Consider the following 24317-nt stretch of genomic DNA (forward strand, 5'->3'; position numbering starts at 1 on the left):
AAGGGATTTCGGCTGCTTAAGTGTGGGCCTCTGGATTCTACCTGGCAGAATGAGCCACAGCCCTGCTTCCTTGTCCTTCGGGGCCTGGGAGGATAAGACCATTGGTGGGCAGGGCCCATAGATGGATATGTTTTCCTCAGTAAAGGACCATAACGCAGACTGACCTCTCTCACGGCTAAGCTGGGTGTACTGATGCCTAATACTGTGTGAGACAGATGAAGCAGCTGTCTTTGCACCTAAATATCCTTCAGCGCTTGATTGGGTGAAAATTTTCAAAGCCTTCCTGTCACACCCTAGGCGGAGATAGATAAAACAGGGATGGTCACACATGCCTTTTGTATAGGAGTCTGGTAGTAAGCATATGCATCCGGAGCATGTCCATTCCCTGGACAATTTCCAGCAGTGATCATTTCCCTTCTTGATATAAGGTAATTCAGATCAGAACCAGATATTGCTGGATTTTCACATTTCACTTAGTATGTGCTATGAATTAAAAAACCAAACCAAACCAAACTCTGGTTTGTTTTGGGGGATAGGGAAGATGATAAACAAATGTGAGTCCAACTCTTGTCACCCTCTGAGATGGTCACTTTCCCTATTGTTGAGGCATTTTGCTTTAACCTGAAAGCTCCTCCTAAGTCTAGATAACTTTTGGGCACAAGCAGGTGACACCTACAGACCCAAGCTGTCATTTGGGGGGGGGGGGGGGGGGGGGGGGGAAGGTGAGTGCATTTAAAATCCCAATACAATGTTTTTGTACTCAGATGCTTACTTGAAATTGCGGTGCTCTCAACTTCTAATGTGTTAAATGTTCAAATGTTGCATTTAAGCGACCATGACTGAAAATTGGGCCTCCACCTCTTTTGGGTCAGATAAATGTCATTGAGATAGTGAAAGAGTGATGGTGACACTTCATTTCAGAAATATTTTTTAACTTCTTTAAGGTTTTGAATGTATGTTTGCTACAGAATAGTATTTTCTGTTTGTGTTGACACAGGACTGTAAGAACTATGAAAATGAAACAGAGCGGGAACTGGATTTTAAAACCTTAACAGTACAGCACTCTGGGATATATACCTGTAAAATTTTAATCAGTCATGAAGGAAAGATATACCACAGCACAAATACAATTAAGCTGATAGTAGAAGAAGGTAAGAAAGCTTTCTAAAACTTTGAAGCATGCTTTTGGTTCTCTTTACTATGGAGATTTTTAATTGCAGATCCCATTTGATAAATATATACAAGGGTGATCAAATCTGGTAATCTGAATTATTTCACAATAATTTAAAAAGTAAAAAAAGCAACAGAAGAAGTTTATATGACATATTACTAATTTTGGAAAATGTATTTAGTATGTTCTTCCTGCAGTTTTATTTTTTCAAAATTAGCTGCTGTAAGTCATACAAACTTACTAAGAGTTTTGGGGAACAGCCTTTCCAACCATTGTAAACTGTGCGCTCTGTGTGTGTGTGTGTGTGTGTGTGTGTGTGTGTGTGTATATATACACACACACACGTGAAAAAAATTCAACAGAACTTACTGTGTTTTAAACTATTCAATAATGCCAGAGTCCAGATATTGTTCTTTGAATGAAATGAAATGTATGTGATTAGCTTTAGGAATAAAGCAAATGTTTAATTTTTACTGTAAGCAAGCAAGCTGTTACTTCAATAGAAATGCTTCTTTCTGTTTTAGATGCACCAGAGTCTGTAACTTTGGAGATAGTTGGGCGTGATGAAGAAATTGAAACAGAAATAGGTACCAGATTAGTATAAGAATCTTTGTGGTAGCTACTGCACTTATATGTTTTTGTTCTGATCTCTTTATGGTTGATGATTTGGTTAAGTGTAATCAAACTAAGAATTGTCTGTGCACATTCCTGGATCTAATCCATCCTCACATCTGGTTATGTTTTGTGTAGTGTATTCCATGATTGATGTACCCTCTTACAGAGCAGAATCTGAGGTTGCTGCTATAAGCAGCAAGAGAAAATGGTGGTGGTGATAAAAAATCTCTCCATGGCTTTCTTTTGTAGATAGCAAACCCCACAGAGTGATGTGTGAAAGACACCCAGTTTGTTCAGCAAACAGCAATAATGAGTAATCCCCTTAATACCTGATGCAGTAGAGGATGTTATTGTGCAGGGAAATGAGAAGCGTGAGGGCTGACAGTCCTGGCAACATGAGCATGCAGATCTGTGACTGCTGTGAAGAATTGGTTATATTGTCAAAATCCAAGACCCTAACTGTGCTTCTAGCTGGGAGTAGGCTAGATAACATGTTCTGCAGGCTTCACAAAGTGTTGGACAGGATCCAGGATTCTGTGATTGAGGCTGTAACTAATTTTTAAAACCAGGAATTTACCTGTCTTTTTCCTCTCCTGTGCCAGAGAGCTTCTCCTATCTGGTTAGCTAGTCCTTTCTTTCCAGGACTAAAAAAATCATATTTACCTCCTCTGTTGCTCATATATGTATCTCCTTTGCTCAGCCAGGACCTCAGATGTTAATTTTCCTTCCTTCCTACAAATACCAGCTGGTAGGTTCTTTTTCCAACTGTAGTACCCCAATCCTATGATACCTCATGTCTCCCAACCTCCCAGGACACCCTTCCTGCACAGTTCTTCGCACTTACTGTGCTTGTCCCAACCCTTAGAAGGTAGCAGGCTTCAGCATCAAAAGATTATGAAGAACCTGTCTTCCATCTCTTATCTGCCTTTATAAGATCTTTTGATAAGGTTATTGAACTACCTGCTGAACGATGAGACAGATGGCATGGTGGAGAGTGAAGAGGATTTTGGATGAGCTAGGTCCATGGTCTTTCAAACCTGTCATTGTTTAGATGATGTTCTATAATATTTCCCCCAAAACAGCTGTTGTGTATGGTGAAAAAGCTAGTTGCAAGGTGGATGATACTAGAAATTTAGGTCTCTGTTTCAATCTGTGCAACTGTGATTTGGATTTCTAAGGTACAAGTCTGAGATGGGCAGATTTTCAGCTGGATTCTGCTCTAAAGGTTCTTAAGGAGTTCCACTGGAAGCATCCACTCTAATAAATCTTGAGAAATCAGCTTATGTGTGCCCTTAGAGGATTCCTGGGCAGACCTCGCTTACTGGAAAGCATTTGTGTATGATGGCATGAACAAGAGCTAACGTGTGTCTTTTGTGGCTTAATAAAGAGTGTTCTGGATGTGTTCCCTGGAAATGATGCTGGCATAGCCTAGAAATGGTGGTGTAAAGTTGCAGCTAACCTCAGGTCAAGCTTCCCATGACAATATTTAAAATAAAATGCCTTTCCAATATTCAAATCTCACACTCTGGAGCTGCAGCCTTTTGCCTTTATTTTCCCAAGTGTACAGTTGTCTTTTTAGTTTTGCTCTTTCTTATAATTAGCTGGACTCTATGGGGTGATTCGTGTCGCTTCCAATTAGTGCTTTGAAATGGTACAAAGTAGTGGACTGAGTTAGTGACTTGTTCACATATTCAGGATTATGCTGATTTCCAGGTGTGCTGCTGGGATGAGAATTTCTTCTGTGAGACTTTAGCTGGGGCTCTAACAGGTTTTGGTTATATTGAGTAATAGTGTATAGGTTAGCTATTATAGTCATTTGGTTGTAATTCCCCTTACTGGTTGGTTACTTTTACCTGGCCCTAGAGTACTGGTGATAGGTTGTCCTCTCCTGGTCTCTGCCTGCAGAACACAGTCTAGTTCACAGAATCATAGAATATCTTGAATTGGACCCACAGGGATCATAGAGTCCAACTCCCTTTAGTTCTCTAAAGCCTGAGATTCTCTGGCCTGGTTAAACTCTTCTGGCTGTGACAATTTATCTGAGAGAAAGCAGTAGATGATTGTCACTCTGCAATAGGGTGCAACAGAGCCTTGCGCATGGTTGCTGAAGCCACCACCAGTGCAGGTGGAACACCTACGAAACATTGTGCAGGGGCTACCAAGTCCAGAAAGTAGCACAGCTCATGGGATATGTTGCCTGGAAAGCTGACATTTTACTGCACTGTGAACATGAATGCTACTTCTGACTAGATCTTCTCATGTTATGCCCTGTTTAGGTAATGAAGAGATACTCAATTGCACGGGTTTCTTGGGTTATTATATGCAAGAAGATGTCAGCCTCTACTGGTTAATTAATCAAACGTTTCCAGAAAAATGCACAGGTATCCCCGAGAATGAACCTTCAATATGTGAAGAAGAGTTCAAAAGATTACAGTAGGTTTCCTGAAAATACTGCACTTCTATTTGTCTGTGATAATGTCCTGCACTTTGTGGAACTGCAAGTTCAGTAAAACCTCATCCTGAGCTTATTTTAGAACCTTTTCCTCAAAATCTGCCTCTCAGCTGATTGTAGGTTTCTGTACATATTGTGTTGCTAACACCATTCCTTGTTACAGGTTGGGAAACAAGTTCTATGTCACAAGGCTGCTACGGATTAAAAGAGTAACATTCGAGGACATGCATCATAATTTCACCTGCATGTTGCAAGCTGATGAAAGAACACAAATAAAAACAGTGAAACTGAAGAAACGTACGGTATAATCTATGAATCATACTTCTCATATGTAATCATTAATCATGCAAGCCTTCTCAATCCTGAGGGCAGGGTACTGATTTCAGAACATCACTCCAAACATGTCTGTGTGCTTCTGAAGGCCCTGGTCCATCTAGTGCTGGACCTAACAACCCCCCTGGGTGATTCCTCGTGCTCTGAGACAGGGGCAGCAGGCGTTGCTGCTGCATCTGCTAGAGCAGCTGTGCGAGGGCTCCGTAGTTCAACCGCTGCTGCTGTGGATGCAGCTGGGGAGGCTGAGCTGCACTCTGGCCGACAGATCCCTACCCGGCACTTTGTTAGATCCCATGGCAGAGCGTTCCCTGTGCTCTCCTACTCATCAGATTGATGGGATCACAGGGGTTAACTACCTAAAGCTTGGTGCAGGCCAGAGTATGCTGTTTGGATCACTTCGTTTATTAAGCAGCTCTTTCTAAAAATAGAATCTGAGGTCTTGGTTGTTTTTTGAGGGCTTTTGGGTTGTGTTTTTTGGGTTTTGGTGGGGTTTTTTGTTTGTTTGGGGTTTTTTTGTTTGTTTGTTTGTTTGTTTTCTGTTTTGTTTTTTTTTTTGCTTGGAAAGGTCAATCTTCTATATTCCTGATAATGCCTGAAATGCTCTGGTCAATGGTTTCTCTTTTGTCAGGAGCTCTATCCTTCTAGCTATGGAAAGCTGACCTCTACCATATAGCAGTACTTCACATTTATAATCCCGACAGCCTGGAGATTCATGGCAAATGGGCATTCCTTCTTGTTTTCCATCCCTCCCAGACCTTTCCAAGCTTTACTGGTAGGAAATACGTGAAAACAGACTAGTCAAAAGATGGTGTGTATAATAAAGCAAAGGAAATACAGACTACAATGAGCATGACTTGATGGTGCCTTCATAAAGACTTCAAAGATTTAAGGGTTAAAAAATCTGTATTTGGAACTAAAAAGACAAAGATAACAGAATAATAATTAAGGGAAAAAAAAAAAGCGCCTGAAAGAGACTAGAGACAGAAGAAAAAAAAAAAGAGATCTGGACCAAAGAGATTGAAGGGGACATTAAGACCTGTTATGGATGGACTGAGAGAAGGGTGAAAGGTAGAGAGTAAGAGAAAATGATAAAGAACCTGAAGAAAACTTATCATAAAAGTGGGTGACCACCAGTTCAGGATGCTGTACATCTATGAGGATCTGTAGTGTCAGTCTTAGAATCATAGAATGATTTGGGTTGGAAGGAACCTTAAAGATCATCTAGTTCCAACCCCCCTGCCATGGGCAGGGACACCCTCCACTAGACCAGGTTGCCCAAAGCCCCATCCAACCTGGCCTTGAACACTTCCAGGGAGGGGACATCCACAACTTCTCTGGACATCCTGTTCCAATATCTCATCACCCTCACAGTAAAGAATTTTTTCCTAATGTCTAATCTAAATCTACCCTCCCTCAGTTTATAGCAATTACCTCATGTCCTATCACTACATGCACTTGTAAACAGCCCCTCTCCAGCTTTCCTGTAGGCCCCTTCAGGTACTGGAAGGCTGCTCTAAGGTCTTCCTGGAGCCTTCTCTTCTCCAGGCTGAGCAACCCCAACCCTCTCAGCCTGTCCTCATAGGAGAGGTGCTCCAGCCCTCTGATCATCTTCATGACTGTCCTCTGGACTTGCTCCAACAGCTCCATGTCCTTGTACTGGGGGCTCCAGCACTGGACACAGTACTGCAGGTGGAGTCTCACAAGAGCAGAGTAGAGGGGCAGAATAACCACCTTCAACCTGCTGGTCACACCTCTTTTGATGCAGCCCGGGACACGGTTGGCTTTCTGGGCTGCAAGCGCACGCTGCCGGGTCATGTTGAGCATTTCATCAATCAACACCCCCAACTCCTTCTCCTTGGGGCTACTCTCAATCCATTCTCCACCTAGCCTGTGGTTGTGCTTGGGATTGCGCCGACCCACATGCAGGACCTTGCACTTGGCCTTGTTGAATTTCGTGAGGTTCACACGGGCCCACCTCTCAAGCCTGTCAAGGTACCTCTGGATGGCGTTCTTTCCTTCCAGGAGGATCTGCTCCATGATCTTGCTGGGCACAGAGGTGAGATTGACCGGCCTGTAGTTCCATGGTCTTCCTTTTTTCCCTTTTTAAAAACGGGGGTTATGTTTCCCCTTTTCCAGTCAGTGGGAACTTTACCCTGCTGCCACAACTTCTCAAATATGACAGATAGTGGCTTAGCAACTTCATCTGCCAGTTCCCTCAGGACCCATAGATGCATCTCATCAGATCCCGTGGGCTTGTGCGCCTTCAGGTTCCTTAGGTGGTCTTGAATGTGATCTTCTCCTACAGTTCTTCATTCTCCCAGTCTTGATACCACATATAGCTTGTTTATATGTGTGGAGGTTGTGTGAATGTGTGCAAGATTGTTTCTCCAGTTTTTAGAGTAATCCATGTTCTGTAGTTCTCCATTTCAGGACAAATGGCATGCATTTGTACTTCAAGTAACTATTGGCAGGAGAAGATTCACATCAACATTGTGATTTTTTGGGATGATTTTACAATGCCCTAAGTACTGAATACAGTAATCTTGTCATATAATACTCTTTGTTAAGGCTAGAATTTCCTGGGTTTCTGTTTTACAGGGAACACCCGAGATCTACCTGTGCACATATTTACAACTGGAATGGTCCTTGCTGTACTATTTCCATGTGTTGCTGTAGCTGCGGTGTTTGTCTGTGTGATGTTTAGAGTCGACTTAGTTCTATTTTATAGGAACATATGCAAAAGAGACGAGACTGCTGGAGGTATGACTTGGCTAATGCTGACATTGAAATAAGTGTATTGATTATAAAATAGTTTCTGGCAGGTTTTATAAAACAGTCATCTCTGAGGAAGAGATGAAATAAATCCAGAAGTTTTGTGAGTAGAAACAGGAAAGAATATGTAAAAGAGAACTTGATGGTCAGGTGCTAAAGTGAGTGTACTGGGGCAGTAACAGCAGATAAAGACAGTGAAGAACCTGCCTCTGGAGCAGGTGGTGGAAGGGACATGGTTAGATGCTGTTCAGATGTGCTCTGTTCTGCCATGTTCTTTGTCACAAAAGTTGATGAAGGTGGAGAAGTTTACAATTATCTATCTGTAAAGAGGATGAGCACTTTGGAGTTGTCAGATGGGCACATTGACAGAAATTTTTCACCTCACTGATGCCCTTCAGTGAGGTAAAAGTTAAAATGCTTCCTTGACTGTAGAGGCCATTGCAATGTTTACAGGTTTGTCACTAACTGCACTTACGAACAGTAGGAGAGCACACTACCAGTATCTTACCAGGCAGCATCGCTGTGACCTTGACTTAAGGAGCAAGCTTGACAGTTACCTAATTCTGGGTATAATTTTTTTGAAAATTGCGGTAAAAAAACTTCTCTACCTGATTTTCTTAGCCCTTCTTAGTCTCTAAATCAGCTTGAATACAGCTTGAATAAACTGCAGTGATTGGAGATTTCTCAGTCACGGGTGGATGTCATTTATGCCTGCCAGTGTTTATCTATCTGTTGATATTAGCTCTCAGTGCGTACACGGGCTTACAGGGAGGATCTCTGAGAACCTGCACTAGGCCACCCTGGAGGGACTGATTGTCTGATACTAGCCAATGGATTTCCTACTCCTAGGGCTCTTGCATGTGTAGGGTTTCATGGGCTTTAGTTTGTGCTCTCTCTTCTGAACTACATGCAGTAAAGTATCCGGAAAGAGAAGTACGGTTTAAGATGCAAAGTTATGTGTGCCGCTGTATCATCCAGATGATAGTTGTTCTGTGGCAAGGTTCAATTAGGTATTGCTCAATGTGGTAGACTTGGCCTCTGGACTGGTCTTTGATTTTATGTTTGTAAATTACTGCCCAAAGCATGACCAGGTATGGCATACTCTTATAATTAAAAGAATAAATTGGTTTATTCTCTTTTGCCAGTACCCATTCTACAGAACTACTTGATAATCTTAGACAAAGAGTAAAATAAAAGTGAAAATCTGCAATATCACTTAAGTAGCATTCAGGTTACAGATACATTTTTTGCTTCCCTTCATTTTCTTGATCATCACATATGTGACATTAACTGGTTAAATTAATCTGATTTTTTAAAAAACCACCTTAATGTAGAAAGGATAGGTTATTTTCAAATATTTGCCAAATGCAAGCAGAATCTTTTGTATCAAATTTAAATTGTTTCAGAATTTTTTGTGTTTGACTGTTTGGGGTATCAAAGGAAAGAGCAGGAGTTTCTAGATGCTTTGCTACTGAGACAATAACTTTGAGAAACAGAATGGTGAATCAGATATTGTATTTCTAATGGTTGCTAACAAGACAACAATTGGTGATTTCTTTCCAGATGGTAAAGAATATGATGCCTTTGTGTCTTACCTGAAAGACTGTGTTTCTCCTATTGAAGAAGAGAGAGAATTTGCTTTGAAGATATTACCCATGATATTAGAACAAAAGTTTGGGTACAAGTTATGTATATTTGAGAGGGATGTATCCCCTGGAGGAGGTAAGTGTATTGAATATTCTTGTCATTAAATAGGCACATCATTTTCACACAAAGGTAAAAGTCGGTAATTAGAAGGAATTTTGTCAAATGTGTTGTACATTGAAATGCTACATTTTCCATTTAATCTAGACTATGTGCATGCAAAGTTTGCATGCACACATTTTACATATTTTATAGATATACTTATGAATTCATATACATCTACACACATACCCAGACACATATCTTTAATTACACAGAACCAAGATGAGCAGATGAAAAAGCTAGCATGGAGAAAGTTAAGGTGAGAACACGGATGATGTGAGATGTTTCACAGTAATAGTGCTTTTGCTCTGCTTTTGCTGAGAGCAGACACGTATGAATGAACTGACCTTTACTGAACAGAGCAGGTGGTGTCTCTGATACTAGTTATTCTCAGGTAACTTGCACGTTTGCTGTATCTTCAGAGTGGTGTCTGAAACCATTTTGTGAATGTAATGCATGCCATAACAAACTAGAAATGAGAACATGGAATTTTGTTTCTCTAAATGGCCTTTGGATAGATGGCCTTTTGCAGATGATTGGAAAAAAGATATTGGGTGATTCCATTTAGTCCAAAGATCTAGTTGAGGAATGGGATTTCATTGTTAAAAACACAGAACAGCAAGGTCAGCCTCCTTCACAAGGCAGGATCTTGTCTCCTTGTATCCATTTCTGACGTATTTTTCTAACCTGAGAGGTGCCACAGCTCTCTCAAGCCATTTTTTCTAGTTATTTTCTCTCCTTAAGTTTTAAAAAAAGGCTGTCTGAAGTGTTCAATCTTATTCTTTCAATAGTTTTAGCTTATTTCCTTTTCTCTGGTCTGATCCATTGTAAATATGGAAAACAGTGTATTTATTTCTATTTATAGGAGCCTTTGGTGTGTTGTAATACCCTTGTCAGCCTCCTTCTCTTCTCAGTTCTCTCTTTTTTTAGGTTACTCCTGCAGTTTTCTTTGCCTTTCCCTACAAGACATGTTTTCTAGATCTCTGGTCTCTGTAGACCTTGTCCCATGGTGCTGAAGCAAGCACAGGAAGTTGTGCAGGAGAATTCAATTTGGTGCATGGGGGTTTGAAGGGTATCACCATTTGATTTCATTCATTGCTGGTCATGACAAAGTCATGGATCTAAAACACAGTTGGACCTCATTCTGTCATCACATGCTAGTCTTCTCAACCTTGGATTACTGACAATAGATTTTTCAGTGGTGTAAAGGAAGGAGTAACCTGAGGTCTCCTGAATATTTGGAGGGAGGTTGCTATTGATCACTTTCTGTGGAATCACTCCAATGATATCTATTATGAAAGAGCAGAGATGTCTGTTTGGAGGAAAAATAAATTTTGCTGCCACCTTCTATCCATGTGACTACTGACAGACAGCTGTCTAGGGTAGCTGGAGATTTTGTGTAGGTTTTTAACTGCTTCAGAGAACAAGCTTTAGTCATACCTGAGCTCATTTTCACAGTCTAAATCTGTAAAGCATACTAATCCCTTCAGAGGGACAGGATGCTTACATGCTGTCACTTTATAAGGGGAACATTTTTGGTACATGTATGATTGTTAAAGGAGAAGTCGATTGAGTGCCTATCCTTTCAATTTAGTTTAAGAATGCATTTATCTTTCATTTGCAGCAGTTGTTGATGATATCCATTCATTTATTGACAAAAGCCGAAGATTAATCATTATACTGAGCCAGAACTACATTTCTGACAGAGCCATATACGAACTTGAGAGTGGACTGCATAAAGCCTTAGTTGAAAGAAAAATTAAGATCATATTAATTGAATATATGCCTATAAGTGACTATAATTTCTTGCCAGAATCACTGTCTCTTTTACCATCAAAGAAGGTTGTGAAGTGGAACAAGGAGAAATCTCTTCCTGTGAATTCCAGATTTTGGAAGAACCTTCTGTACCTGATGCCAGCAAAACCTACCAACATAAACACCAAGGGGCACTATAATAATCTTGACCTAGGCTCAGAAGGGACTCAACCACAGACTGAGGGCTGTGACTTTAATGCAGTTGTATAACAATTCTGGAGACAGAAGATACTGCAGAAAACTGCTCATTTTGCTAACTAATAGAAAACACAAATTGCACACTTACTTTGGGAAGACAGTGTTCTTGGAAGAGGCCAAGTCTGAGATGTGAGAAGAATGTAGAGATTGTTACAGTGGCTAGGATGATGTTAACCCCAATGCTAAATGCTATCGCAGAGAGAGTTTCCTCAGCAATCTGCACAAGGAGCAGAAATGTCATTCTGCTTAGGACTTACCACATGGCATGAAGCACAATGCAAAACATTTTGGTTTCACATTTTCCAGTAGTGTAGAATGATATTAGTTATACTTGCATACTTTTTGAGCCCCTTCAATAAATATATCAGTATTTGCAAAGTACTATTATTTAGATGCTCTTGGTTTTGCCTTTTGGTATTTCCTAAGGATCCTGTTTGGGCATAGACCCAAATCGCTCCTGCCCTAATGAGTTTGGTGTGCAGGCTTTGGGCAATGTCAAGCAGAAAAATCAGGTGAAAACAGAGAAAAGGGAGATTAGAAAGAGTAGGGCAGATTTGGTCTGACTAACAGTATTCACTACTGAGTTGTATGTGCTCTAGACAAGCCAAGTGGGAGTGATTTGGAGGAGTGGTAAAGACTGTTTCCATCTTCCTAGTTCACTGTGAATACTGTAAATGCTCATGTTGGCAGGGAGAAGGGGGGTGGGGTGGGGTAGAGATAATGGTATTTTGTTCATGGACACTGATATCTACATTATACCGTGAGCTTCCTTCAGGTGAGGGATGTAGGAGATTTATGTGAAAATGAGATCTTTGGTATGTACATATACTCCTAAACCTTTGGAACACTTGTACTTCGTATTATTTTTTAAAACAAACTTAGTAACGCCATTCAAAACCATGGTAATCCTCACTTGTTATTAGCTGCCTGGCAGAAGATACCAATCTGACATAAATTCCTGGATAAAATGAAACCGTATTTCTAGCTAGTACCAATGGGGAGAAATCAATGGAGAATCATTTTGGGAGATCTTCTCTCAGTTTGCTAGGAGACCATCAAGGCTCAGCCCACTCTCAAAATTGTCTTGCATTCAACTAATGCTAGTTCTGAGGAGATGCCTCTTTGACACTGACAATTCATGCAGCTGTAGTGGAGGAGCTCTGTTACCTTCTCAGTGCACTTGAGAAGACAATTGGAGTGCTGGGTGTTATGGCAATGTCTCAGTATTCATGAGAATGAAATACCTTGTTGTTTGTCAAATATGTTGTAATCAAACATAGTTTCTGACATGCTCAGGTAAAAGTAAAGGCTAAACATGGATTTACAAAATGGAGATGACAACTATGACTATAACAACCATAGTTGCTAGGTTAACATGTAGATGAAAGGGAACAAAGGAATAAGGCACACATTTGTGGTGTCCTTCAGGTCAGCTCCAAGAGGTCTCCCTCTTTCTGTCAGGCAACTAAAGAACTATTGAAGCATGGTACTTAGGCAAAAGCCATTCTCTGAAAGAGGATTTATGCTCTGTAGTTATGTATGTCTTTACATTTCCAAATCTTTCTTGAGGTTCAGTTCTTCTCCACCAGTGTTTCCTGTGATTTGAAATCACAGATCAGTATTAACATTCTCCTGCAGGACTAATGATTGCCCCTACTTCAGAAATGCCATCAGACATACTAAGCACATCCATTTCTTGGCCAAACAGCTGACAGAAAAGTTAATAGCTTTCCTGATGCTTAACTGAGGTGTTAAACTTGCTCCTCAGCCACATAGTTTTTCATATGCTGTCATCAATGTATTGCCTAACAACATAAAGTGTCAAATGCATTATACTATGCATATGAATATGGATAGTGTACGTGGTTTGTTAAAAGCTCTGGACTGAGCCTACCCTCTATGAGAATCAGCTGCTATAAATTGAAACTGAATTTGCCATGAATGCCTCCTCACCTCAGCCTGGAGAGATGATGTGACTGCATATACCTGCTGTGCCTCATGAAGCTGTACCCTGAAGATTGTGAGACCATACAGAATTTGACTGCATTGAGGTTTCACAGAATAACAGAGGAAGATTGAAAGCTAAATGGGATTAACTCCAAAGTTGTTTGAATGCCAGCAAAGCAGACATTCAGATGTAGTACAATGAATAACTCAATATGTGTAAAAGGGCAAGTATTTTTGCACAGAAAGGTATCCTTTAATCTCTATAGCTGATCCTCACTGCCCATGCAGTGGTGAAAGGAGACAAGAGAAATTAAGGACAGGCATACTCATGTTAACGCCACATGTTGTTCTTATGACTCTTGTATCCTGAATTACTGACTTTAATCAAGGCTTGGAATTGCCTGCTTTCTGTTTACCAGTCCCTAGAGAAAAGGAACTGCTAATATGACTCCTATAAACTGTAGTTGTGTTGATTTGCCTGATCATGTATATGTCAATTTATAAGTGAATTCACATGATTTGGTTTGAGGTAATGGGTCATTTCAGTGATTTATATTGCCTTTTTTTCCCATTTTTACACTTAATAAAAATTTACTTCCCCCTCTCCACATCTGTGGCTTCCATTTTTGCTGCAGTTAGACAGCAGTGTGTAAAATCAAGCTTACAGTAAGAAGGAAAAAAAGCAAGAAAAAGCAAGAGTGTGGTTAGACCTGCTCTCCACAAGCAATAAATGTCTCATTTGTACTGTAGAACAATTTAAACAAAGCGAAATTCAAACAACATACAATTTCTCAGAGGAGGATGCAAATGGGATCAATGAGGAGACAGCTGTTACAGTTACCAGTCTTGAAGATTCTTATCTCTCTTGCACATACTACAACATAGTACTGACTGAGCATAGTCTGTCTCTGCATTTATTTTTTTTTAGTGTTCCTGGCTGACCATTTTCTACCACAAGCAATGCAGGCTGGGAGAAAAAGAGTATCAAAGAAGCCTTCTTGTCTGTTGATAATTTGAACATAAATGTTGGGAAGAGTTGGGACTATTATATATAGTATCAGTATATAGTGTAGTACCATGTAAGGGCCTGGAAATGTAGGTGGTTTGTGAATTATAGTTGTCCATGTGACCTGTCCTGTGTGTCAACCTTCAGCGTCTGTACCAATTCTGGAGAGGCTCTTTGAGCGAAGAGGTCCCTCCAAATGGACACAACATCTCATTCCATATCCATAATTTCTTACTACTATAAGCACTTCTGTTCCTTCACTATAATCTGTGTTCTTTACAGAGATATGAGGAGAGATAGACCTTGTGAAACAGGAGTAGATGCCCCCCCTTTCCCAAGCAGCTGTATCACTCCATATCCAAGCTTAAGGACAAATCGTACTTCTTCCACCACTCTCCAGATTGTAAAGAAAGCAGGAGATTTGTAGAAGGGCTGGAGGACAGAGGGAACTGGTTAAGGGATCAGGGGCACAAGTAGTGTTCTCCTCTATCCCTCCAGCTGCAGGAGTTTATGAGGGGAGAAGCAGGAAGAGCCAGCAGACCAATACCTGGCTCCAAGCCTGGTGTCACTTGCAGGATTCTGTGTTTTTTGATTATCAGTCAGTCTGCATGACACTGGGCCTGCTGGCATCAGATGAGGTGCACCTGTCTCAAAGAGGGAAAAGGATTTTTGCACAGGAGTTAGCAGGGCTCATTGAAAGAGCTTTAAACTAGATTTGCAATTTGAAGGGGAAAGGGGAAAAAGCAGGTTCTCTAGGGATAAGCTGGGGGGCAGCATGCCAATGTTTGTGGGATGGTGTGCTAGTGAGGTCCTTCAGTCTGCCATCTCAGTGAAGGCAGGAGATGGAGAGCCACGCAACAGCAAAGACACAAGGGTTACTGATGGGTTAGAAACCACAGAAGATCAGGTAGGAATTAGGGCTTCTCCACTCAAAAAAGGTGATGGCATCAGTAGCCCAACTGAAGTGCATCTACACTAATGCATGCAGCATGGGCAACAAACAGGAGGAGCTGGAAGCCATTGTGCAGCAGGAAAACTATGATATAGTTGCCATCGCAGAAACGTGGTGGGATGACTCGCACAACTGGAGTGCTGCAGTGGATGGCTACAAACTCTTTAGAAGAGATAGGCAAGGGAGGAGAGGCAGTGGGGTGGTCCTGTATGTTAGGGAATGTTTTGATTGTTTAGAGCTTAATGTGGTTACGATAAGGTTGAGTGTTTATGGGTAAGAATCAGAGGAAAGGCCAATAAGGCAGATATCACAGTGGAAGTTCTGTTACAGACCACCCAATCATGATGAAGACGCAGACAAAATACTCTATAAGCAGCTGGCAGAAGTCTCATGATCACTAGCCCTTGTTCTTGTGGGGGATTTCAACTTACCAGATGTCTGCTGGAAATACAGTACAGCAGAGAAGCAGCAGTCTAGGGGGTTTCTGGAGTGTGTGGAAGATAACTTCGACACGGCTGGTGAGTGAGCCAACTAGGCAAGGTGTCCCACTGGACCTGCTGTTTGCAAGCAGAGAAGGACTTGTGGGTGATGTGATGGTTGGAGGCCATCTTGGGCACAGCAATCATTAAATGGTAGTTTTTGATTCTTGGAGAAGTATGGAGAGGGATCAGCAGAACTGCTACCTTGGACTTTTGGAGGGCAGACGTTGGCCTGTATAGGAGACTAGTTGGCAGAGTCCCTTGGGAGGCAGTCCTGATGGGTAGAGGAGTCCAGAAAGGCTGGACATTCTTCAAGAAGGAAATAAAGGCACAAGAGCAGGCTGTCGCCATGTGCTGAAAGATGGGCTGGCGGGGAAGACAACTGGCCTGGCTGAACAGAGAGCTTTGGCTGGAACTCAGGAAAAAAAGGAGAGTTTATGGCCTTTGGAAGAAGGGGCAGGCAACTCAGGAGGACTACAAGGATGTTGTGAGGCTCTGCAGGGAGAAAATTAGAAGGGCCAAAGCCCAGCTAGAACATAATCTGGCTACTGCAGTTCAAGACAATAAAAAATGTTTCTATAAATACATCAGCAACAAAAGGAGGACTAAGGATAATCTCCATCCTTTATTGGATGTGCGGGGAAACATAGTGACAAAGGACAAGGAAAAGGCTGAGCTGTGTAATTCCTTCTTTGCCTCAGTCTTTAGCAGTAAGACCAGTTGTCTTCTGGGTACTCAGCCCCCTGAGCTGGAAGACAGGGACGAGGAGTAGAATGAAGCCCCCATAATCCAAGGGGAAATGGTTAGCGACCTGCTACACCACTTAGACACACACAAGTGTACGGGGCCAGATGGGATCCACCCAAGGGTACTGAGGAAGCTGGCGGAAGTGCTCACCAATCCACTTTCCATCATTTATCAGCAGTCCTGGCTAAGATCCCAGTTGGCTGGAGGTTGGCCAATGTGATGCCCATCCACAAGAGGGGCCAGAAGGAGTATCCAGGGAACTACAGGCCTGTCCGTCTGACCTCAGTGCAGGGGAAGGTTATGGAGCAGTTCATGTTGAGTGCCATATGGTGGCACGTACAGGATAACCAGTGATCAGGCCCAGTCAGCATGGGTTTATGAAAGGCAGGTCCTGCTTGACTAACCTGATCTCCTTCTATGACAAGGTGACCTGAGTAGTGGATGAGGGAAAGGCTGTTGATGTTGTCTACCTAGACTTTTGCAAAGCCTTTGACACCATTTCCCACAGCATTGTCCTGGAGAAACTGCCTGCTCATGGCTTGGACAGGCGTACACTTCGCTGGGTAAAAAATTGGCTGGATGGCCGGGCCCAAAGAGCTGTGGTGAATGGAGTTAGATCCAGTTGGTGGCCGGTCACAAGTGGTGTTCCCCAGGGCTCAGTACTGGGGCCAGTTCTCTTTAATGTCTTTATCAATGATCTGGAGGAAGGGATCGAGTGCACCCTCGGTCAGTTTGCAGATGACACCAAGTTGTGTGGGAGTGTTGATCTGCTCAAGAGTAGGAAGGCTCTACAGAGGGGTCTGAACAGGCTAGATCGATGGGCTGGGGCCAACTGTATGACATTCAACAAGGCTCAGTGCCGGGTGCTGCACTTGGGTCACAACAACCCCATGCAGCGCTACAGGCTTGGGGCAGAGTGGCTGGAAAGCTGCCTGGCAGAAAAGGACCTGAGGTTGCTGGTCGACAGCCGGTTGAATATGAGCCAGCAGTGTGCCCAGGTGGCCAAGAAGGCCAACAGCATCCTGGCTTGTATCAGGAATAGTGTGGCCAGCAGGACCAGGGAAGTGATCATCCTCCTGTACTGGTGAGGCCGCACCTTGAGTGCTGTGTTCATTTTTGGGCCCCTCACTACAAGAAGGACACTGAGGTGCTGGAGTGTTTCCAAAGAAGGGCAACAAAGCTGGGGAAGGATCTAGAGCACAAGAATTATGAGGAGTGGCTGGGGGAGCTGGGGTTGTTTAGCCTGGAGAAGAGGGGGCTGAGGGGAGACCTTGTTGCTCTCTACAACTACCTGAAAGGAGGTTATAGCCAGCTGGACATGGGTCTCTTCTCCCAAGTAACAAGTGACAGGACAAGAGGAAATGGCCTCAAGTTGTGCTAGGGGAGGTTTAGGTTGGATATTAGGAAAAATTTCTTCACCGAAAGGGCTGTCAATCATTGGAACAGACTGCCCAGGGTAGTACTTGAGTCACCATCCCTGGAGGTATTTAGAAGACGTGTAGATGTGGCGCTTAGGGACACAGTTTAGTGGTTGGACTTGACAGTGCTAGGTTAACGGTTGGACTTGATGATCTTAAAGGTCTTTCCCAACTAAAACAATGCTATGATTCTATGATTTGCTGGTTATGTTTGCAGAGCAACTGAAGATGCATGTAGAAGCAAATTGTCAGTAGTGTGTTTACCGAACTAGAAGTTAAACTTAACTGTTGCAGTCAGCACAAAAAGAGGCACATGGCAAGGTTAGTGTATGCTGGACATTTCAGACCTAAAGGAAATACACAGTTGATTTGTGCAGGATGGTCCAGAATTCTGTGTCACTTCCAGAAATCAGTAGATTGATGCCTCAGGTCATTAAAGGCAAGAAAATAAAAATTAGCAAGTATGAAGATAGATGCATGAGTCTGGAAGGCCTGGAAGGTTACTCTAGAACTGTGCTTAAACTTGTTCTTTTCTATCTTGATTTCTTAGAGAAAGTAAAAAAAACCCAACTTTCTTTTTAGAGATATCTACGGTCTGGCTTGCACAGGAGAGACAACTTTTACATCATTAAATCCTATATAAATTTAATAAAATGTTTGAAATTTTGCCTTTCCTAGTGAGATAGTTGTGATGTAGTTGAAAAATATTCAGTGCTTTGAAAAAGAAAATGTGATTGCATTTTTAGGAAATAATTTTCTGATTTAGTGCCTGAGTGAAACAGTAGTTACTAAACTTTCTGCAATAGCCACAAGTTATGTAAAAACACAAAATGAAAGAAAGGGTCCACAAGAATCTATTCCAGTTTTGATCAACTCAAGACATCTTCCTATGATTCAACAATCCAAATTTCCTGAACTTCAGTGAAAGCAGCTGCAGATAGACCACAATAATCTCATTTTTTAGTTTCATCATCAGCTAAATATATAAATGAGTCATCACAGGGATTTGTCTCTTATACTGCATTGTTTGATCTTCCATCTGGCCTCTATTGGTGAGATATAGTATGTACATCAGCAAGATATACCAGAGTCCAGTGTAATACATTTGTTAGTTATTACCTATCATCAAATACAAAAATAATAGAGTTCAGTACATTGATGACTTAAGGTATTTCTGACAGATAATGAAATAGATTCACTGCTCTAATTCTTTTGACCACTACTATAGTTAAGACAATTTCCATCTTGTGCTGGAGACCTCATTTAAATATGTGGTTACAAAACTGTTTACCATGCATTGCAAGAAAATTGTAGCTGTTTGAGGCTTTTTGACTATGGTGAAGGCATGCAGTTCCATAAGAGGTTCCAAAACTATTACTTGTAATGCTACACAGATTGGATTTTTTAGAAACAACTGAGCAAATTCAGAAATCATTGTGTCTGTTTGTGAAGAGCTGTCAGTACATACTAGGAATAATCTGAATATCCGTAGCAAAGAGATCTCTTGAGGGACTTCATTATGGGCTACACCTCATATCTGAATTCAGGCATTCAGATGGAGGCTCGAGCCTAAATATTCAGCTCAACTGTGATAGCATTGTCTCTATCTGTGTATAGTGGCTTAATATGTAGTATATTAAGCATATTTGTGTACCACTTAAGGAAGATACTGCCTTTGGGGACTAGCAGCAAAAAATTCAGCTACAAAGAAGGAACTCATACTTTGGAAATTAAAACTTTTGAGAACTTCAGGTTTGTTGCCAGCTGCCAGCATGAGGAAGGAAAGTGGGACAATACAACGCAAATACCCATGAAGGGCTGCTAGTGATTTGAGACCTTGAGACCTTAAGGCAGAGGCCTGAGGATCATCAGGAGAACCATGTGAAGGGATCCTAGAAGAGTTTAAATTGTTTAGGCTGGTAAAATGAAACAGGAAAGGAATGGGAGCATTGTCAACAAATGCATATAGGAAGAGAAAAAGCACTAGAAAGAAGAAGAGCTGTTTAAGCTAAGGAACAGTATTCACACAAGGACATGTGGCCATGAATAAATTTATGATGGGCAGTAAAGCCATTAGTAAAGTAAGGTCTCCTAGAGGAGTAATAGGGAATTATTCTGACCTACTTTTCTGCTGGAGCACAGTAAGTTTCTGAAAGAAAACCCATAATACAACAATGGTAATCCTTGTCATTTTTATGTTTCTTGGCTTGCAGTAAGCAGGCTAGACTATCAAGGAAGGCAAGAAGGGATTGCCATGGAATTTGAGGTGCTAGACAATCTTTTCTAATTAACCATTAAAGCTTGTGAGAGTGAAAAGATTTTAAAGGTCTCAGTCATGAGTATTTGCTTTGCTCTTTCTCTGTCAGCAAGTGATCTATTCAGTTATTAGTACATCCAAAGTACTTCTGTGGCACTAGCCATTTTACACCCTGATGCCCAAGGCAGAATGCACTATCGTGCAGCAAATTTGTACTAAATAACACCACCTTCACTTATTTCACAGAGGAGTAATAGGTGAGTTACCCCACTGCTGCATAAACTGTGCTTGACTGTATGCCATTTCACTGACTGTATTACAAAATGGACAGAGGTTCATGTTTTGATATTGTTCAGACACCTCCTGTGACAGCAGAACCAACACCATTGACTCAGTGTAGAAGGTAATTGGAGCGGAAAATTTCTTACCCACTCGGTGTTAACCATAGCTGGGCAGAGGAGGAGGTGATGTGTAAATGTGTCAAGCCAGAACAGCAGCAGAATGCTAAAGAGATGTAATCCTCCCAGCATGATAAGACTACATTACATGCACACTGAGACGCTTTCCCCCTGCTTCTTGGCTGGCAAAATGCTTGAGCAAAAGTGAGATGGACAATGTAAGATATGGACCTTGACTTTCCACAGGTGTGGGTAGGCACAATTTCCTGGAGCTATAGCATAAAAACAGTGTGAGTGGGAGGGTGAGTGAGTCAGTGAGTGAGGGGGAGGAGAGGGGGGGGAGAGAAAGGAAGCAGGGAGGGTATTCCGGAGCAGTCCTTTACCCTCTCCTTTATAAACTTGCTCTCGCAGCAAAGGATAAATATGACCTTGGAAAGTGCAGGCGTGTGAGGCTGCTTTTTAGCATACACATTACTGTTAAAAAAGAGGAAGGGGTGAATTGAGCAGAGGATCAGCCGAATATTTGGTACTATTTGACAAGATTTTCATCCAGTGTGGTAACCAATATGCTATACCCCTCAGTCTTCTGGCAGCATGGCTTTCAAAACTCTATGTGATTGGTGCTTCTGTTGTATTTCTAAGATCTACTCTAACAGTTGGACTGCTCTATTTAATTTTTTGAATGTAATAAACCTATTACTTGGAGAGTACGACAATTAGTACTTAAAATGAATGAAGTATGTTTTGTGTCTGTAAGATGTGTCTTTGGGAAACAGCTATCTTCTCTGATAATCCGAGCAATAGGTTGAAGGTGGCATGGGCTTGATGTTGCATTCTGTAATTTCTTCAAGGGAAGAGTAAAGTAAATTTATTTTTTTTTTTCTAGTCAGAAAGGACATCTTCAAAAAAACTTAATTCTTTATACTGAGACCTACAGAGTTACATTGGAGGGTTTTGTAACTCAAAAACCAAACATACATTTTGTACTGGGGCAAAACACACATTTTGTACTGGGGCAAAACACTGAAGATATTTTAGGAGACAATCACCAAGCTTGATTGTCAGTGGGCTGTAAAGAGCAGAGAGATAAACACACGGTAGAAGCTGAGAATACACATCCTATGTCTCCAAATGCTCAGGACCCAATATAACCAAGTGTTAATACTGGCCATTGCTTTAAGGTATGTGTATAAACAGAAGCAACATTTAAATTGTGTCTTATATAGCAAAAAGCCTTTTTTTAGCTTCTTGTTGTGGAAATAGTGTAATTGATCCAACCTGCAGTAAAGAGAGTGAACGTCACACAAGAAAAGAAGAAACAAGTCCTACTGTTCTTGAAAAAAAGTCTACTGCAAACTGATGGACCAATATATTTACATGTTTGCTACTGAAATAGGGTGAATTGATAACAAAGTGCTCTCAGATGCTTTTATGTAGTTTGAGTCACTGTACAGCCTGTCCTTTACGGGTTTCGCATCCATACAGAAAGCCTGGAAGAGGGGCTGGAGCGTGTGGGACTGTATGTGCTGAAGTGCCCTGCTTGCCTAGCAGGCCCGGGGGACAAGTCACAGATAGCTCATATTCATCAGGGCTTCTCTTTTCTCTTTCTGCCAAAGCTGTGATGGGGTAACCAACAAGGCTTAACTGGGAGGACACAGATAGAAATTAACAGTGTGTCACAGCCTCCTTATAGTGCCCACTTGCAGTGGGTGTGGAAGGTAGCTGAGGAGACTACGGGTAAGGACAACTCAGGTCTTACAGTGAATATTATTCTGTATTGGGCTGAAACGTGGCTCTCTTGTAGGTTTGAGATATTACACAATTTTTTGAACCATCTAGTAGCAGTATTTGGGTAAAAAAGAAATAATCTTTTACCCTTCCTGCTCTTAAATGAAGCAGACTAGAAAGTCCAATGCATTTTTGCACACATTGCAAATAAAAGATTTTAGAATCCAAAAGGCTTTGATCTTTTACAAGGGACAAAGTTTTTTCCCCTGTTCTTTTTACAAGAAAATGACCCGGAAATTTTGAACCTAACGCAACTAAACTGAGAAAGGAAGGGATGATGACAGTGAGGTAGAGGAAATTCCTGTAAAGGAAACAGACTCAACACAGTGCACAGCCAGAACTAACCACAATACTTATCATGTAGTGTAAGATGTGCAGGTAAGATTTTCAGATAATTTTTTTTTTTTAAAATTGTAGCTTTTAGCTTCAGATTTTAGTCCTTCTTACCCCATCTGCTTGACAGGTGAGTGGATTTTATTGTCTTTGAATGTGCATTTTAAAGTAAATTCAATTTAATTGCTTGGTCAGACAAAACAATAGTGTCTTAGTAAGTAGCTTTGTTAGTGTTGTTTTTTTTTTTTCGCTTTGTAGGTATTTTTTTTTCTTCTGTGTGACTATTACTAATCTTAGAATCAGATTATGTTTGCCTTTCCATTGATGTAAATCCAATACAAAACACAGGAACTGATAGCTCTGACACTGAAGTGATTTTCATCAGAATCAGAATAGTTGATTGTAAGATTGTGGCATGCCATTCTTTACTAGACTTCAGAGATATCATGAAACTTGATGCAGCTCTCAAGAAATTGATTTTGATTCCTTTTGCTTATATTTTATGTAAATAACACAAAATGCTATGAAATAGATATTTACTGTTTTCTTGTGAGAGTCCTTTAGGAATCGAAACATGGGCAAAATAATACAGTTCTTATTCTTCTCTCTTATATTTTTTTACTACAGGAAATTATGTTTACACCACATTAGTTTCCTTCGTATATAAGTTACTTTCTAATTAAATGTCAGCCTAAATCCCTAGTCTAAGGATACGTACATGGCAGGAGAAGGTGGAGAGACTGATAATACATTGCCTAGAGTACTTTCTTTTTCTGACAGATACTGACCAAGATAAAATGAGTCATTGAATATATTGGGTCACTGAATCACTTTGAGTTCACCTACAGTGCAAATACACCTGAATGGTCAGTTTAAGATGATCCTGTTTCAGGTACCCCCCTCCTTGGGTAATTGCTGTCTGCTTCTGCTGTGAACATGTCTCTTCCTGTCAAGCACACTTGCAAGACAACACTTTTAAATTCCCTGATTACAGACAAATGGGTAGCTGGGAAGTAAATGCTTCCAACTGCTTATCTTATGCCAGGTCAGGCACTCCTCAGGTAGCTTCTGGTGGATTAATAAATTGAACTGAGTCACCAGAGAGGACCAGAGCTGTCACAGGAAGGGGGCGAGACTGTTTTTAGGGGATCAAGGAAGAGGGTAGTGGGAAGGATGGAGAAGCAGATGAGACCTTCCCCTTTTGACAACAGTGACCCATTACATCAGCTCACCTGCTCAAGGGACTGCAGCACTGAATCACACGCAAGGCCCTTGGGTCCTGCTTGCTACTGGCACCAGTATGCCTTTGCCACATGGGCTGATGGGTGACATAACTCAAAACATTTTCCTTTGTTTTATACAGTATGAATAGGGACAGATTTGCAGCCCTAATGAATGCCTTGAGAGAGTTCTTCACTATTGTCATAAATTCAGATTCCAAAGGGTCAGGATCCATTAATCTTTTTGCAGTGGATAAGAACAGTCGTCTTAAAATTTAGGAGGGCTTTTGCCCAGTGCTGGTAGGAAACTATCTCTTTATTCAAGCTTATTGGCTTGGAGTTTCAGGATGATTTTAAAAGATGTATGGGGCGATGACAGTTGGCAGGAGCCAATCTGTAACAAAGCACCAGGATGGGTTAAGACAAATGAGTTAACTCCATGTGACCTCTGAGCATAAAAATAGATCTTTCCACTCACTTGCAAGGAATAGAGACATGCTGAAGAGAATGGTGACTAAAGTGCTCCTGTCTACACAGAATAGCTTCCTGAAAAAGTGCAGAGTGGGAGTTCTCTTCACCTCTCTTGCTAGCTCAGATGCACTGGATGCTCTCTTGCTGCCTGCCTGTATGAGTTGTGTCTGATTTGCATGAAGTGCCAACAGACAAGGGA

At 41.4% G+C, this 24317-nt stretch overlaps 1 protein-coding gene across 4 annotated transcripts in view; it reads left to right on the forward strand.

The window, feature by feature from the left end:
- Positions 1–24317, forward strand: part of LOC104642887 (interleukin-18 receptor 1) — a 53300-nt gene that overhangs the window by 12339 nt on the left and 16644 nt on the right. The window contains exons 8-14 of one of the 4 annotated variants that reach the window (XM_075738717.1): positions 998–1151; positions 1696–1758; positions 4063–4219; positions 4402–4535; positions 7170–7331; positions 8907–9065; positions 10717–13645. In XM_075738717.1, coding sequence (XP_075594832.1) covers positions 998–1151; positions 1696–1758; positions 4063–4219; positions 4402–4535; positions 7170–7331; positions 8907–9065; positions 10717–11114 — 1227 coding nt within the window. In that variant the 3' untranslated portion in view covers positions 11115–13645. Of the gene's footprint in view, positions 1–997; positions 1152–1695; positions 1759–4062; positions 4220–4401; positions 4536–7169; positions 7332–8906; positions 9066–10713; positions 13646–24317 lie in introns of those variants that run through there. The other 3 variants (XM_075738709.1, XM_075738727.1, XM_075738700.1) reach the window with 3 other exon arrangements.

This window comes from Balearica regulorum, chromosome 1, assembly GCF_011004875.1.
Source record: "Balearica regulorum gibbericeps isolate bBalReg1 chromosome 1, bBalReg1.pri, whole genome shotgun sequence".
Lineage (NCBI taxonomy): Eukaryota > Metazoa > Chordata > Aves > Gruiformes > Gruidae > Balearica > Balearica regulorum.